At 42.5% G+C, this 15,142-nt stretch overlaps 2 protein-coding genes across 2 annotated transcripts; one reads left to right on the top strand and one right to left on the bottom strand.

Annotated features, from left to right (window-relative positions):
- Nucleotides 1-6,573: 6,573 nt before the first annotated feature.
- On the bottom strand, nt 6,574-7,105 carry LOC142484896 (histone H2A type 2-B). Its single transcript, XM_075584137.1, has one exon. The coding sequence runs from the start codon at nt 7,072-7,074 to the stop codon at nt 6,682-6,684; it is 393 nt and encodes a 130-aa protein (XP_075440252.1). The 5' UTR covers nt 7,075-7,105; the 3' UTR covers nt 6,574-6,681.
- A 272-nt stretch (nt 7,106-7,377) lies between these two features.
- On the top strand, nt 7,378-7,911 carry LOC142484904 (histone H2B 1.1-like). The gene has a single exon (XM_075584144.1). It carries the CDS (start codon nt 7,401-7,403, stop codon nt 7,797-7,799), a length of 399 nt encoding a protein of 132 aa, XP_075440259.1. The 5' UTR covers nt 7,378-7,400; the 3' UTR covers nt 7,800-7,911.
- The last annotated feature ends 7,231 nt before the right edge of the window (nt 7,912-15,142 follow it).

Raw genomic sequence — 15,142 nt, 5'->3', positions numbered from 1 at the left:
AGACCATTGCGCAGCCACAAGTATCAACAGACGACTCCAAAAATGGATTTTTAGGTAATAAACTTACAAAAGTACTGTGTCAATATTCATTTGAGAGAATCTGTGCTTTAACCAACTTCTTTCCCTGGACTTCACGAATCCCCCGTGCTGCAGCTTCGTGAAGTCCAGGAAAAGAAGTTGGTTAAAGCACAGATTCTCTCAAATGAATATTGACACAGTACTTTTGAAAGGTGGTGAGGTGACCACCGGCAGGGGGGCGCAGGTAAAAAAGTTTGTGCCCCCCTTCCTTAAGTCATAATTCACATACTGCACAGGGGGAGGGTTAGGTTTCACACACAGAGATAACATTCCTATCTGTCCTGTTTGAAAGTACATTTCTTGGCGTAATCTATTGTAACCTCGCCTGAAGAAGAGATCACTGTCTCTCGAAACCTCGCACAAATAAAAGCATTTTGTTATCCACAAAAAGGTATTGACTTGCGCAAAACTAATTTTTAACAATTATACAATGGTGTCAAATGAATGCTGCCACAATGTAAAGGATGTACACAACACCAGAAATACATGAAGAAAACAAAATACAAAAGGTGCAAATCAGAGACAACAGGTGAATAGATTCATAACACCTGTGGGATAAAAACGTTGAATGTCTTTATAAGAATTCCTGGACGAGGTAAGACCTATAAATTAGGAAGATGCCAATATGGTGAAGTACGTTTTATAATTCAAATAAAGCGCAAGAAAAATGGCTACTTACAATGTAGCAGAAATATTCAGGCATGTCAGGATAAAATTGATGAGTTGTAAGGCTACTAACAGCTCAAAAACAGAGAGTGCAAAAAAAAGTCATTAGGAGTTAATAATAATGTGGGACTGCTGAGGTATGCCGCGAGGGAATTCCACAGCGTGGGTGTGGAAGGGGTGGAAGCAGATGGGGGAGACACTGTTGGGCTGCGTGTATGAAAGAGGAGTTCCAATGGAAAACGCTACCTGAGATCCGAGAAGTATAGAAGGCCTAGGTCAGCGCCTCTATGGATCCCTCGTGTAGCCCTCCTCCAGCGCAAGCCTCTCCGCAGAGGGAACGATGCCGTCCTAGGTGTCCTCTACACGGTCTCCCATCAATGGCGCGGAGTTCCCGAGTGCCAGAAGTACGTAATGGTGCATCCGGTCCGTCCGGAAAATCTTCCTCTCCCTGTAGACACGTGATTTCACGGGGGATAATGTGATAGCCGCCGACACCCACGTACCCTCAGATCCTCAGCGCGTCACTCCAATCAAGCGGTAGCAGCATAAAGAATGATGATTGGAAAGTTGAATTGCAGAAGCCCAAAAAAATGCACCAACAGCTCACCAACAGTTTTTTTGTTTGTCCTATTTTCTTTTTTATGTAGTCTTTATTAAACGTTTTTAGTCCTCCACTTGGTGAGCTGTTGGTGCATTTTTTTGGGCTTCTGCGATTCAACTTTCCAATCATCATTCTTTATGATGTCAGGATAAAATCCCATCTCTTAGCTGCAGTAAAGGGGCTGATGATGTAAGGAACCTCTCTCACGATGCACGCTGTGTACAATGACATTGGGGCTCCCTTGGTTGCACTGTTCAACCTCACCCTCCTGATCTCGTGATCTTTGGTCCGTAACGTCACAACCCAGAAGCAGCACCGATTGCTCTGTTGGCTCCGTCAGATAGCTTGGATTAAGGTATAGTGCACAGTCCCAATAGCCTTAAATAAGGCTTTGCAGCAAACAGGCGGGCAAATAAAACGTCCATGTATCAGACAGAGGGTTTCTGAAAAGATCTCCCTAACTCTGTCTGATACACGGACGTTTTATTTGAACGTTTCCAGGGTAGGATTTTGCTGGAGCATTGCGCTTCAATGTGTCCAAGAATCTTACCTGATTTCCGGGTAGATCTCTGGGGTGTCCCATAACTCGGGAACCCTGCTACATAGCAACAATCTGATTGAAGATTGTCTGCAAACCCCCACCCTTAAACTCACAGCCTCGCGAGCTCCGCTGTTCCAGCATCCCGGGAAAGGCAAAATACAGAAAATACTGAATTGTCGCATAATTTCTACACAGTCTCAGTGATATATATATGACAGTTGGGTCCAAGAGCTGACACTCTAGGACATTTACACACGGATCAGGGGTAACCAAGTGGGCTTAACATTTATTATTCAGCCTGGTTACCCCCTCACCGTCACAGGGGGCGAACAAGATTATTCTGTGGGGGCGCGGACATCTCCTACCTTTTCTTCGGTTACGCGTCGCCATGGCAACGAAGCGTACAATGACGCCGCAGGGTCATGTGTTGTGCACGTCGTTATAGCAACATGCGTCACATGACCCCACGCGTCATGACGCTGGATATTAAGGTACTTGGTAGGGGGGGGACGCGCAAGCACAGAAAGTTTGCTCATCCCTGACCTAGCATAATATATATATATATATATATATATATATATATATATATATATATATATATATATATATATATATATATATATATATATATATATATATATATATATATATATATATATATATATATATATATATATATATATATATATATATATATATATATATATATATATATATATATATATATATATATATATATATATATATATATATATATATATATATACACACAGTGTTCGAAAATTAATGATAAAAACACGCCCGTGGCGAGTGGATTTAGGCCGCTGGCGAGCCGTACTGCGGCTCTATGAATTCCCCTGCTCACGCAAAATGTTTTTTTTTTTTTTTTTTTTTAAATAAATAAATAAATAATCCCCCTCCCTGATTGGGTTAACGCGGGGAAGAGGTCCGGCAGGCAGCGATGGGTTAGCCCCTTCCCCCAATCTCCTCCCCTTCCTGATCTCCTCCCACTCCTGCCCATGATCTCCTCCCCCCCTGTCCCCGATCCCTGCATGCTGCCCTGGGGTGTACGCCACCTGGGATGCGGGAGATGGGCGCGGGGGGGGGGGGGGGGGGGGTTGTGTTGCGCGGTCGTGGCTGTGCACGTGGGTGGGGTGGTGGTGGTGGTGGTTCCCGTTCCCATGCTTGCCCGCTCGATGCGGGCGGACTGTGAGGGGGAAGCTGATGGGGTGAGGAGGCTGGAGAGCCGAGTCTTGGCGCTTCCCCCCTTACTCCACTGTGTGTGTGTGGAGGGGGCTTCCCCCTCCCTTCTTCCCCTCCCCTCTCCCCCCTCCTCCCCATGAATGCTACCAACAGCTGCATGAAGAGTCAGGAGCAAGATGGAAGACACTGCTCCGTGAGGGAGGGTGAGGTGCCTGTGTTCCTGCCGACAGATCCTCCGGAGCTGACACCGGCTCAGGGGAACCCCGAGAAGAGACACCAGCCAAAGAGATCTGCTCTGGAGATAGAGGAAAACGGGGTGAGTGATGTCATCAGCCCACCAATATTTAAAGCACCTCTCAGGGGGGGAGAGAGAGGGGGGGGTGGAAGAGAGAGAGAGAGACCACAAGTAGTCAGTCACCTACCCAGCCAGTCAGTCATTCACCTACCCACCCACCCAGTCAGTCATTCACCTACCCACCCACCCAGTCAGTCAGTCACCTAAAGTCAGTCAGTCACCTACCCACCCACCCAGTCAGTCAGTCACCTACCCACCCACCCAGTCAGCCCGTCACCTACCCACCCAGTCAGTCAGTCACCTACCCAGTCAGTCAGTCACCTACCCACCCAGTCAGTCAGTCACCCACCCAGTCAGTCACCCACCCACCCAATCATTCAGTCACCCACCCAGCCAGTCAGTCAGTCACCCAGTCAGTCAGTCACTCAGTCACTCAGTCAGTCACCCACCCAGTCAGTCACCCACCCAGTCAGTCAGTCAGCCACCCACCCAGTCAGTCAGTCACCCACCTAGTCAGTCACCCACCCAGTCAGTCACCCACACTCTCTCTCTCTGTGTGTGTATCACCCACCCTCTGTGTGTGTGTGTGTGTGTGTCACCCACCCTCTCTCCCCTCTGTGTCTCCCCCCTCTGTATCTCCCCCCTCTGAGTCTCCCCCACACTCTCTCTCTCCCCCACACTCTCTCTCTCCCCACACTCTCTCTCTCCCACACTCTCTCTCTCCCACACTCTCTCTCCCCCACACTATCTCTCCCTCCCCCACTCTATCTCTCCCTCCCCCACACTCTCTCTCTCCCACACTCTCTCCCTCTCCCTCTTCCCCATACTCTCTCTCTCTCTCTCTCTCTCTCTCTCTCTCTCTCTCTCTCTCTCTCTCTCTCTCTCTCTCTCTCTCTCCCCACACTCTCTCTCTCCCCCCACACTCTCTCTCTCTCCCCCCACACTCTCTCTCTCTCCCCCCCACACACACACTCTCTCTCTCTCTCCCCCCCACACACACACTCTCTCTCTCCCCCCCACACACTCTCTCTCCCCCACACTCTCTCTCTCTCTCTGTCACCCACACTCTCTCACACTCTGGATCTGGATATCTTATTTACCCTATATATCTTAACTGCCCTGTACTACACCAAAATAACCTATACTGCTTTCTTCCAGATCTGACTCAAGCTTCACACGGAAGATATCGGAATCTCCCCTAACCCAGAAGACAGGTAGGGAACACATCCCCTCCAATGTATAACATTGCGGGAATGAGGGTACCTGGACATTGAGGGACTGCGGATCAGGTAAAATACCAGGTACCCCCAGGCACGACACGTGGTGTGACTGACTCAGTCACTGCTGAGACTCATACCGCGCGTCGTTGCTTATGAAGTTCTGAGGGCTAAGATTGGCAGCATTTGTAGCTAAGTATCCGGCGCAACAATTTGGAATGGTTACATTGTAACATATGTCATATGTATCACTAGAATAGGTTTTCCCTAGTAATACTTGCCAGCGATGTTAGAGCTGGGCTGTTATACCTTCATTCAATTGTTAATACTATTAGCACTAAGTACATAGGCAGCACCCATTTATGTCTTAAACTAACTAGAAAAAGAGGAAAACTCTAATTATTATTGATCAAGTGAGCGGTGTGGTTCGCCTACTGTGTTGTGTTGTCTCTTACTAGGAATTTATTAAATGTATATATTTTATTTTAAAGCGGGGTTGGTGGCGGGACTAGGTGGCGAGTAGATTTTTTTGGTTCGTCGAGTAGATTTTTGGGTGATTTGTCAAGCACTGTATATACACACACATTTTAAACTCTTCACATATGTGTAAGTACAAGAATATGTTTACGTATCATTAAGATGGTTATCTGATACTATAATGTTATTCCAGAGATCTGTGGGACTTTGGACATGTTTCTGCAGTTTACCAGTCCCTTGGGATTAAACACATTCACACCAGGGACTTGTTCTGCATGTTACATTTTGGTTTATAGCACTGAGTATACTATTAGCACAAAAAAGTATGATTATTGTTCTTGCTCAAGAGATTTAATTTAAGATTCTCAGGGCTTTGGTCCAAAGTTTGGGAAGTCAGATTGTTCCATTATACAAAATACCCATTTCTACACATTCTTTTAAATCCCATTGAAACCTTCCTGCTGCCTCCATTTTACCTTATTAATACTGACAACCATTTGAATGTTTCTTGTGGAAAATAAGCAACTCAAGAAAAAAAAACAGTAATTTTAACACCAAAATTTCAACCATGTGCTGTTTATTTTGAAGAACAGATGTAATTATTATTTGTGCAGTTATTTGGTTATTGAATCTTTCATTATAATCTTTATACTGTTTTCGAACAAGTCCCAATTAATTATTGTATGCCTTTTGCATGTTTGTGGGCAATCATTAAACATCGTTAGCCGAATACATGTTTTATTGTTTTCGCATACATTTAATCTCATCTCACTTCCTTTGCTTTAATGAGTTAACAAAATGTGGGTGTGTTCACTATAACACAGCTTCATGCCTTGCTGACTCGTGTCCGATTTAAAAACAATTAATAGCATTATAATCCAAGTAATGCCGATATCGATTTCTAATCCAACAGCGCCACCGTGTGGTGTATTGTTCCAATTACTTGCTTTTTGTTTAAATTGAATGCTTTGGCGCCTTTTTGTTTGTTCACAAATATAAAGATATTAATTTTATACTTTGCATTATCCGTGCTACACAACTTTGCTTTAATTTATAGAGGTTGACCTGCAAATAGACTTTTTTTTTTATATAATGATTGTTCTAAAGCAAGAGAAATGCTTCACAATCTGGTCACTGACTTTGTGGAGCTTTATACTTTCCTGGAAATAAAGTCGGTGAAAAAATGTAGGTCCCCGTGAAAAGTTAGTGTCGTTATGGTATGGAACACATGTTTCTTTCCACGATTTACAGATCTATAAAAGTGTAACTGAACCCAAACCTGTATAATTAGTGAAAGTAAATATCGGTTTGCAAGTGACTGCTTTGTGTTTATCTTCTGCAGATATAGCAAAATCATACCGGATTTTCACAATTACAGCACTAACAAGAGGCGATCGATATATGTACTTTATTTTTATACACATTCTTTAATGTTTAATTTAATATCAGTAACAATTAAAAGACTTACTCATATTTAGGTAGAAATATATATCGCTGCAGTAAATATGAAATGATTCGTCTTTCTCGATATTGTGGGTGGCTCTGAAAAGAGCCTTTGTGTTGGGTATGTGGGGATCTCTGCTCCTGGTCTCGGGTATTCAGCTCACTTGCTCTTGGCCGGTTTGTGGCTCTCGGTTTTCTTGGGCAGCAGCACGGCCTGGATGTTGGGCAGAACACCCCCCTGAGCGATGGTGACCCCTCCGAGCAGCCGGTTCAGCTCCTCATCGTTACGCACAGCGAGCTGCAGGTGCCGGGGGATGATGCGGGACTTCTTATTATCCCGGGCGGCGTTACCGGCCAACTCCAGGATCTCCGCAGTCAGGTACTCGAGCACTGCGGCCAGATAGACCGGGGCTCCGGCTCCCACACGTTGAGCATAATTACCCTTCCGAAGAAGTCTGTGCACACGGCCGACTGGGAACTGCAGCCCAGCCCGAGAAGAGCGAGTCTTGGCTTTAGCGCGCGCTTTCCCGCTCTGTTTGCCTCTTCCAGACATTCCTATTAATCTGACCACAGCTGTAACAGCAAAAGAAATAACAAACCCCGCCCCCTGTGCCCTTATTTATACCTTTATGGTGCATCGTAACTCCTCTGTCATTGGTCAGTCTTCAAATCAGCCAATCAGTTCCAGAATCCTGTAACTACCAATCATCTTAGTTTAAATGAATCTGATGCTGTCATAAACAGTCACATGATGAAGTCAGCCAATACAAGAACAGAAGACTGCAGCTGCTCATTTGCATAGGAAGCCTATAAATAGAGCTGCTGGGGGAGGAGTTAGACATTGTCTGTTTGTAGCTGAAGGAGGAAGCATCGCTCAATATGCCTGAACCAGCCAAGTCAGCGCCAGCTGCCAAGTCAGCGCCAGCTGCCAAGAAGGGCTCTAAGAAAGCCGTGACCAAGACCCAGAAGAAGGATGGGAAGAAGCGTAGGAAGACCAGGAAGGAGAGTTACGCTATCTACGTGTACAAGGTGCTGAAGCAGGTTCACCCTGACACCGGCATCTCCTCCAAGGCCATGGGCATCATGAACTCCTTTGTGAACGATATCTTCGAGCGCATCGCAGGAGAAGCCTCCCGTCTGGCTCATTACAACAAACGCTCCACCATCACTTCCCGGGAGATCCAGACCGCCGTGCGCCTGCTGCTGCCGGGAGAGCTGGCCAAGCACGCAGTGTCCGAGGGCACCAAGGCTGTCACCAAGTACACTAGCGCCAAGTAACCCTGATCTCATCACTGACCCACAAACACAAAGGCTCTTCTAAGAGCCACCCACCTTATCCGTGTAAAAGCTATAATGCTCATATTTACTCTGCATTCGGGATAAAAGGGTAAGCACCAAATGCAACGAAATATTCTGTTATTTTTAGTTTTATTTACAGTTGTATTTATTGGTTTGTTTTAGTTTTAAAGCTATTGATCTGACCAGAGAACAGCAGAAAAGCGCCAAGAATCTCATACAATGTATCTGTAGTTCGCACAAATACCACAGGGTGGCGCTGTTATACAAGAAATTCGTGCTCCTCAAAGCAGGATTAGGTATTCATACAATGCGATTATTTTTTTCACTGACACCGTTTTTGAGTCCCAGTAAAATGCAGATGGTATATAAATGCATATTAGTAAATATGTACATTACATGATGCCCCCAACACCCGCATGATGCATTTGATGTAGGGCAGCTTGTGATGAGTTCACATACAGCCAATGCAATTATATTTTCCACATGAGTTTGATACGAGCATAGTTAATGTGTGTATATAAAGTTGTAAACAGAAGACGAAGAACCCCACTGCGAGAGCACTCACATCATGATCACTGCGCGTCACACGCAGCCTTTTATTTCACTCGGGCTTTATGCGCCTTATTTTACTCTGAGTACTCTCTCAAATAACTTGTTTTTATGTTCACACCATTACCTGAGCAATTTCTCACTCCTAGTTTTTAGGTCCTATTTACTGTCCTAGGTCCTGTGATCATGATGATGTGAGTGCTCTCGCAGTGGGGTTCTTCGTCTCTTCTGTTTACTCCATTATCACCCCAGATTGTAGCACCGATCTTACCCATACACTTAGCAGTTGCGAGGGTTCCTTTCCTGCCCCCCCTTCCTTTCCCTGGTGTATTATATATAAAGTTGGCCTTTTTATAGTCTGCGGTAAAACATTTTTAGTAGGTTCACTTTAAAAGCTTTACATTTTATTTTTACTGAGCAGCAAGTGATATTTATTTTCCTGTTGGATTAAAAATGCTGAACTTTCATTTACAAAGTCATAAAATCTGTATCAAATAATGAAAGTTGATCTGGTTTTAAAGATGTCAAGTGCTTCCACTTTTCGATCTGTTAAGAGGAATTGTACTTTTAGTATAAACAAGAAATAATTCATATAATATTTTGATGTACCATTTTATAGACTAATATCATGTAACATCAACATTTGTTAGGAAAAAAATCCAATTGGATTTTTTTCTTTAGCAGTTGAATTGATTTTCTGATCATTTGTCAGAACTGTACAGTAAATGACAAATATGTATCACGTTGTTCTGTTACTTCCATAAATACAACCACACATTTCATGTGTAAAATCCATCAATTTGCCTAAAGGTTTTGATGAGGAGTCAGTAACAGTGTTTTTTTTTTGTTTATGTAAAAGTGCCTTAATTGAAGAAACATTATTATTTTGGTGATGCAAAGAGAAGCACACAGCAATATTTAAATCTCTGCATAATTACCGTATGGAAAGCATGGGAAAACTTATATTTTTTTATTTAATAATTTCTGTAGTTTTAGATAATGGTGACTTTATTATGCAATTTAGTTCAATTTTTAATCTGTTTTAAAGCATCCTTTAATTTCAACAGCAGGTTATAGCCCACCCCCTATGAAGTGTGAATCTTTCCAACACTTTCCTGTTTGTGATAATTTGTTGCCAATATTCTTTGCAGTTTGAGCTGCATCTGCAACAATAGATAGTTACCATATTAATATAAGGATACATTGTAGCTGCTGTAACACTGACTGAAGGATTGTTTGAAACGGAAAGGTGGCAAATATGTTAGGCTCACAATCAGGATTTGTACAGATTTATAACAGGAGTATTAATCGATTGCCAGTTTAGGCAAGCATGTGGAATTATACATTGTCACATGCGTTACATATAACAAGAAAAATAAGGGGGTGGGAGAGTAGTATTTTCTGCATTTAGGGGTGTGTGTATACATAATACCATACATGTATATCGTATGCTCGGACAATAAAAAGATAAGCTAAAAAAATGCTCAGTCTTAAAATAATAAATATAATAAAGCAAGAATCATAGGGGCACAATCCAACTGCCTCAGGAAAATTAAACCTGTAGAATGAACCACTTAAAATGTATATTATGAGCAACTATGAACAGTTTGAGGTATCTGTGATGATATGGGCACTGAGGCTCTTATAAAAAAAAATGAAGCCCACCCATTGCCCTATCTATCTATATATATATATATATATATATATATATATATATATAGATATATATAGATATATATATACATATATATATATATATATCATGTCTGCAGAAATGGCTATTGCTGGGACTAGAGTGGAGGGTGTGTACTCGAGCCTGGGGTACCGTGACTGAAGGCAGGGCCATTGTTCAGGTGAGACTCAGTCATCAATCTCCACAAGTGGTATCCAGCTGAAACTGGACCCTGAGTTTTTAAGAACTAGTTGGTTTGAATTTCCTGAAGCCTTGATTGGCCCATGTAGCATCCATGCTGTGATTGGTCCCAAATGCTGCAACCACTTTGTGATTTTTCATCACCCTTTCTGCATGATTTACTATGGAGATAGGAACATAGAATAGGGACGGTTACGAGAGACCAGCTGGATCAAGCACCCGACAGGACACAGATCAAATGGGTGTTTATTTTGGACGCAGCCAACAGAGCTATACTTACACGAAACAGGGAGAACTGGGAATTCTAGCAGTCCTAGATGCCCACAGCCATTGAAATGTTTTGCCCAGTGCAGCCTCCACTATTGGTTGGGATAGGGAAGTCCAGGTAGCGCTGGCTGAAAGGATGCAAGCAGGTAACCACAGGGCCGCCAACAGAAATCATGGGGCCCAGGACAAATGAAAGCAGCAGGCCCCCCATCTCCCCCCGTGCAACTTTTACTTTACATTTTTCTTGTAGATAAAAAACATTACGATGCAATCTGTTTATTTTAATATTTTCAACAAAAGACAAATACCCAAAGCTGCATCCTATGTGCAAAATACTTTGGGAGGGGGGGGTTCAGTATGGGACCGGGGTGTTCCCTACCTGTCTTCTAGGTTAGGGGGGATTCCGATATCTCCTGTGTGAAACTTGAGTTAGATCTGGAAGAAAGAAGTATAGGTTATTTCGGTGTAGTTATAGGGCAGTTAAGATGACAATATTCTGTATATTAACGCACCTTCTTTATTGGTGCATGTACAGTACATTCATGGTGTGGCACGGTATAGTCGCTATATGTTACACATGTTATGCTATATATAGACAGCTACAAATAAACCTGTCGGTTCTCTGTCATACATTGTATATAAAAGCTATTGTGTAGCAATTTTCCCGCTATTTGACACTCATTTACTTCCGGAGATCAAACTGAAGTTTTATGGGGGAAAAGGTTCTTTTGATTAAATGGTGAGTATTTATTCTCACGGAAAAACTGCACATTTTTATTTCTCTATAAACTGTGCATATCTTATGTAGCCATGAACAAAATGATATGACCTAATGTTTGGCATGAAATGTTTGTCAGAGGATGGAAATGTATACAGTATGTACAACAGATCAGGGAATGAGATGTATTTGGAACACTGCCAGGTACATTTGTATGATTTCATGTACACTATATTCTGTAACTGTAAAAAAAAAAATTCCCAGTTACAAATTGTGCACAACTCTCTTGTAGTGGCTCTTAAAAGAGCCTTTGTTTGTTATAGGAAGTTGAAGTTCTCGGTCTCACTTAGGAGCTGCCCTCTTGGGCCTTGCTGCTTTTGATGTGGTTGCCTTGGCCTTAGCTGGACTCTTGGCAGCTTCCGGCTTCTTAGCCGGGCTCTTCACAGGGATTTTTACCCGGGCTCTTCACAGCCTTCTTGGGCTTGGCAGCATTAGACTTCTTCAGGCTTTTTGCTGCCTTCTTAGCGGCCAAAGATTTCTTAACCTTTTTGCGGCTCTACTTAATTCCCACAGGAGCCTTTCTTGTTTTTTGGAGGGCCTTGGCTGCTTTCTTTGTCGTTGACTTCTTGGGTTTGTCTGCTGCCTTTTTCTTGACTGTCTTCTCCTTGCTCTCCAGCTGCTTCTTATTCAGCTTGAACGATCCGGAGGCTCCGCACCCTTTCAGCTGGATCAGGGTTTCTTTAATGACCAAGCCCTTGAGAGTCAGCTTCAGGCGGTTGTTATTCTTCTCAACATCGTATCCTCCTGCAGCCAGAGCCTTCTTCAGAGCTAACAGGGAGACCCCGCTGCGCTCTTTAGATGCGGACACCGCTCTCACTATCAGCTCGGACCCACTGGGACCGGACTTTGCTGGGCAGCTTTTCAAGGCTCCCGCCACTTTCTTCAGCTTCTTGGCAGCCTTTTCAGCGCGGTCTTGGCCATTTCAACTGCAGGTAAAAGCCGCACAGGGAGAAAGTGATACTGGGGATTTCTCCTGTTCTGTTCTGACTGACAGATTAATTCTGTCAGTGGTGATATTGGATACCGAGGCTTGAGCCTCATTACTCCAAGTTATCTTGTTGAGTGTATTGTCGCACACTTTAGAAAGCTTCTTGAGCTATGTTACTTGCCACAGTTGAGTTGGTTTCACAGGGTCAGCGCTGTGATGGGTCGTGGGTAGCGGTCAAATGGGTTTGCAGAGTTCGCAGCAAGCTTCTTGATCAGCGGATTTGAATTCTGGTCCAGTTTCTTGTAGAATTTCATGTTGAGCTTCTTTAGATGTTCATCCAACATCGCGATGCCCAGCTCTCTGTGAAGTTCCGCTATTCTTGTAGGAAGTGGTGCGTCGGACGCAATCCGCAGCGCCTTGTTCTGTAATTTTTGATGAGATGATCTGTGCCGTTGGTGCAACCACTCCACACCGGGGAGGCGTATGTCATTGTGGGTATAATGATCACCTTGATCACGTTGACTTTGCTCTGGGTGGCAAGAAGAAGAGTGTAGATGTGTAGCACTGCCGCAATCTCCAGCTCCCAGTGAAACCGGAAACATTTTTTGCTCACTCACAATTTTTTTCTTTTTGATGGGGTTCATTATCTCCAGAGACGTGGAACGGCTATGGGCACGAGTTTTGCCCCCTCATACGCCAACCTCTTTATGGGGTGGTGGGAGTCGTTCCACGTCTTTGGAGATAAGAACAAATTTAGGGAACACATTGTATTTTTTAGACGTTACATAGATGATCTCCTGTTCATTTGGGAAGGAGACATCAACACACTCCGGGAGTTCATTTCTGCACTTAATGATAATGAGTTTAATCTCTCCTTCACTTTTTCTTATCACCATCATCACATTTATTATTTAGATTTATGTTTATATGTTGACACAGCACTGTCTATTCAAACTACATTATACCGTAAGCCAAATTCACGGAACACATTCTTAAGACCAAGTAGTTGTCACCCTCAAGCCACGTTCATGGGAATACCAAAAAGTCAATTCATTAGAACCCGCCGCAATTGTTCAAATGATGAAGAGTTTAAAGTGAAAGCACAAGAATTATATGTTCGTTTTTTACAGAGAGGATATAAAAAAACAGACTTAGACAGACTGCTCGATGGGGTATGGAAGATGGACAGAAATAGTTTACTTAGTCAATCAACAGTGAAAAGATCTAGAATTGATCTCAGTCCATCTTTCATAACACCATTCAGCAAACAAGCTCAATCTATTAAAGCCATTTTTAAAAAACATTGGAGCGTACTGTCGCTTGATCCTGTGCTGAAACCATACGTGTCGCTAGGCCCAAACATAATTTTCAAAAGGGCAAAAACAATAGCTAACACGATATCACCCAGCCTATTCACCACAGCAGACGAGAATAAATCCCCTTTACCTAAAGGAATGTTTACATGTACTAAATGTAAAGCATGTGTTTCCATGTGTCAGAGTAAAACATTTACATCTACAGTTACGAGAATGACATATAATGTCCCAGGTTTCATCAATTGTAATTCCACACACATAGTATATTTACTGAAATGTGGCTGTGGACGTCAATACGTCGGGAGGACCACGAGAAAATTAAAGACCAGAGTCCTAGAACATCTCCGACTAATTAGGAACAAAGATATGAATCACCCTGTACCAAAACATTTCTCTAATTGTCCTTATGGTAATGCCAATCTATGCACGGTTCAAGGTATTGAACATATTCCTGCTTCCCCTAGAGGAGGAGATAGGGTTAAGATGTTAGACAGACGCGAATCCTTTTGGATTTTCACTCTAAGAACCAGGGAACCTCTTGGCATGAACATTGATTGGGATATAAGTCATTTTTTATAATTTGACACATTGCCTTACTTTGTTTACGTTGAATTGTATAATATTATTAAAACATTATTATTGTCATTTTTCTATATTTACAAATATTAACATGTAATTACACAATCCTTGTGGACAAATAGAGCTTAGTAATATTTTTCATCATATTTTTCATCATTTGTTATTATTAATTAGTACTATTCGTTCAATTAATTTAATTATTACATGCTCTCCCAATCCATGTTCATGCCTTTGTAATTATAATGCAAGCAATTTATTATATCTCATGTTATATGTTATTGATATATGTTATTCATATATGGTATATGATCAAGTATATGAATGGTATTGTATTATCCACATAAGAGATCAGGTTCTATTTCACAATAGTCATCTGTGCAGGGAATATATTATTAACATTATCATTAGTGTTCTATGGATTATATCTCTAGTGGTACACTTCTATTTGATATTTGTTCCCATCTACTGTATCCACTGTACAGACTGACTTATGATCACATTCACCTCACGAACTATCAAGCATCACTCACTCAAGTATATACCATAACATGCTATCTATATGGGGCTTTTCTGAATATTCCTCTATAAATTTATACTTATTCATATGTGCCCCTTTATGTTTCAAGCCTTACTGGTTATACTTGTGTTGATCCACTGCTAATATATTATTTCGTATGTGATTTTAATTTGTTTTTATTTAAGTGTTGTTCATGTATTACTAATAAAGTTTGTTTTAGAAAAAAAGTGAAAAAAAAGACAGTCAGAAAAATTCCAGCATACCACCTGACTGGCCGAGCCAATGGCTGTGCACGCAGCGTCACCGCGACCCGTTGCGACGCGGGACGATGACGTCACACCCGGTAGCGCGAGGCACAGTCCAGGTGAGTATAAATTATGCAGTATTGTGTATGTTTGTCACCTTGATAAAGTGCTTAGTGCACGAAACGCGTAGGTGCGTTAGTGTTGTTCCGTTGTCCCCTTGCTGCACCACCCTGCAATAAAACCTGACCTGTTGTTCAATTGAAAGCTTAC

The sequence above is a fragment of the Ascaphus truei genome, unplaced genomic scaffold (genome assembly GCF_040206685.1).
Source record: "Ascaphus truei isolate aAscTru1 unplaced genomic scaffold, aAscTru1.hap1 HAP1_SCAFFOLD_457, whole genome shotgun sequence".
NCBI lineage: Eukaryota > Metazoa > Chordata > Amphibia > Anura > Ascaphidae > Ascaphus > Ascaphus truei.
This window is presented reverse-complemented; position numbering and strand designations above follow the sequence as displayed.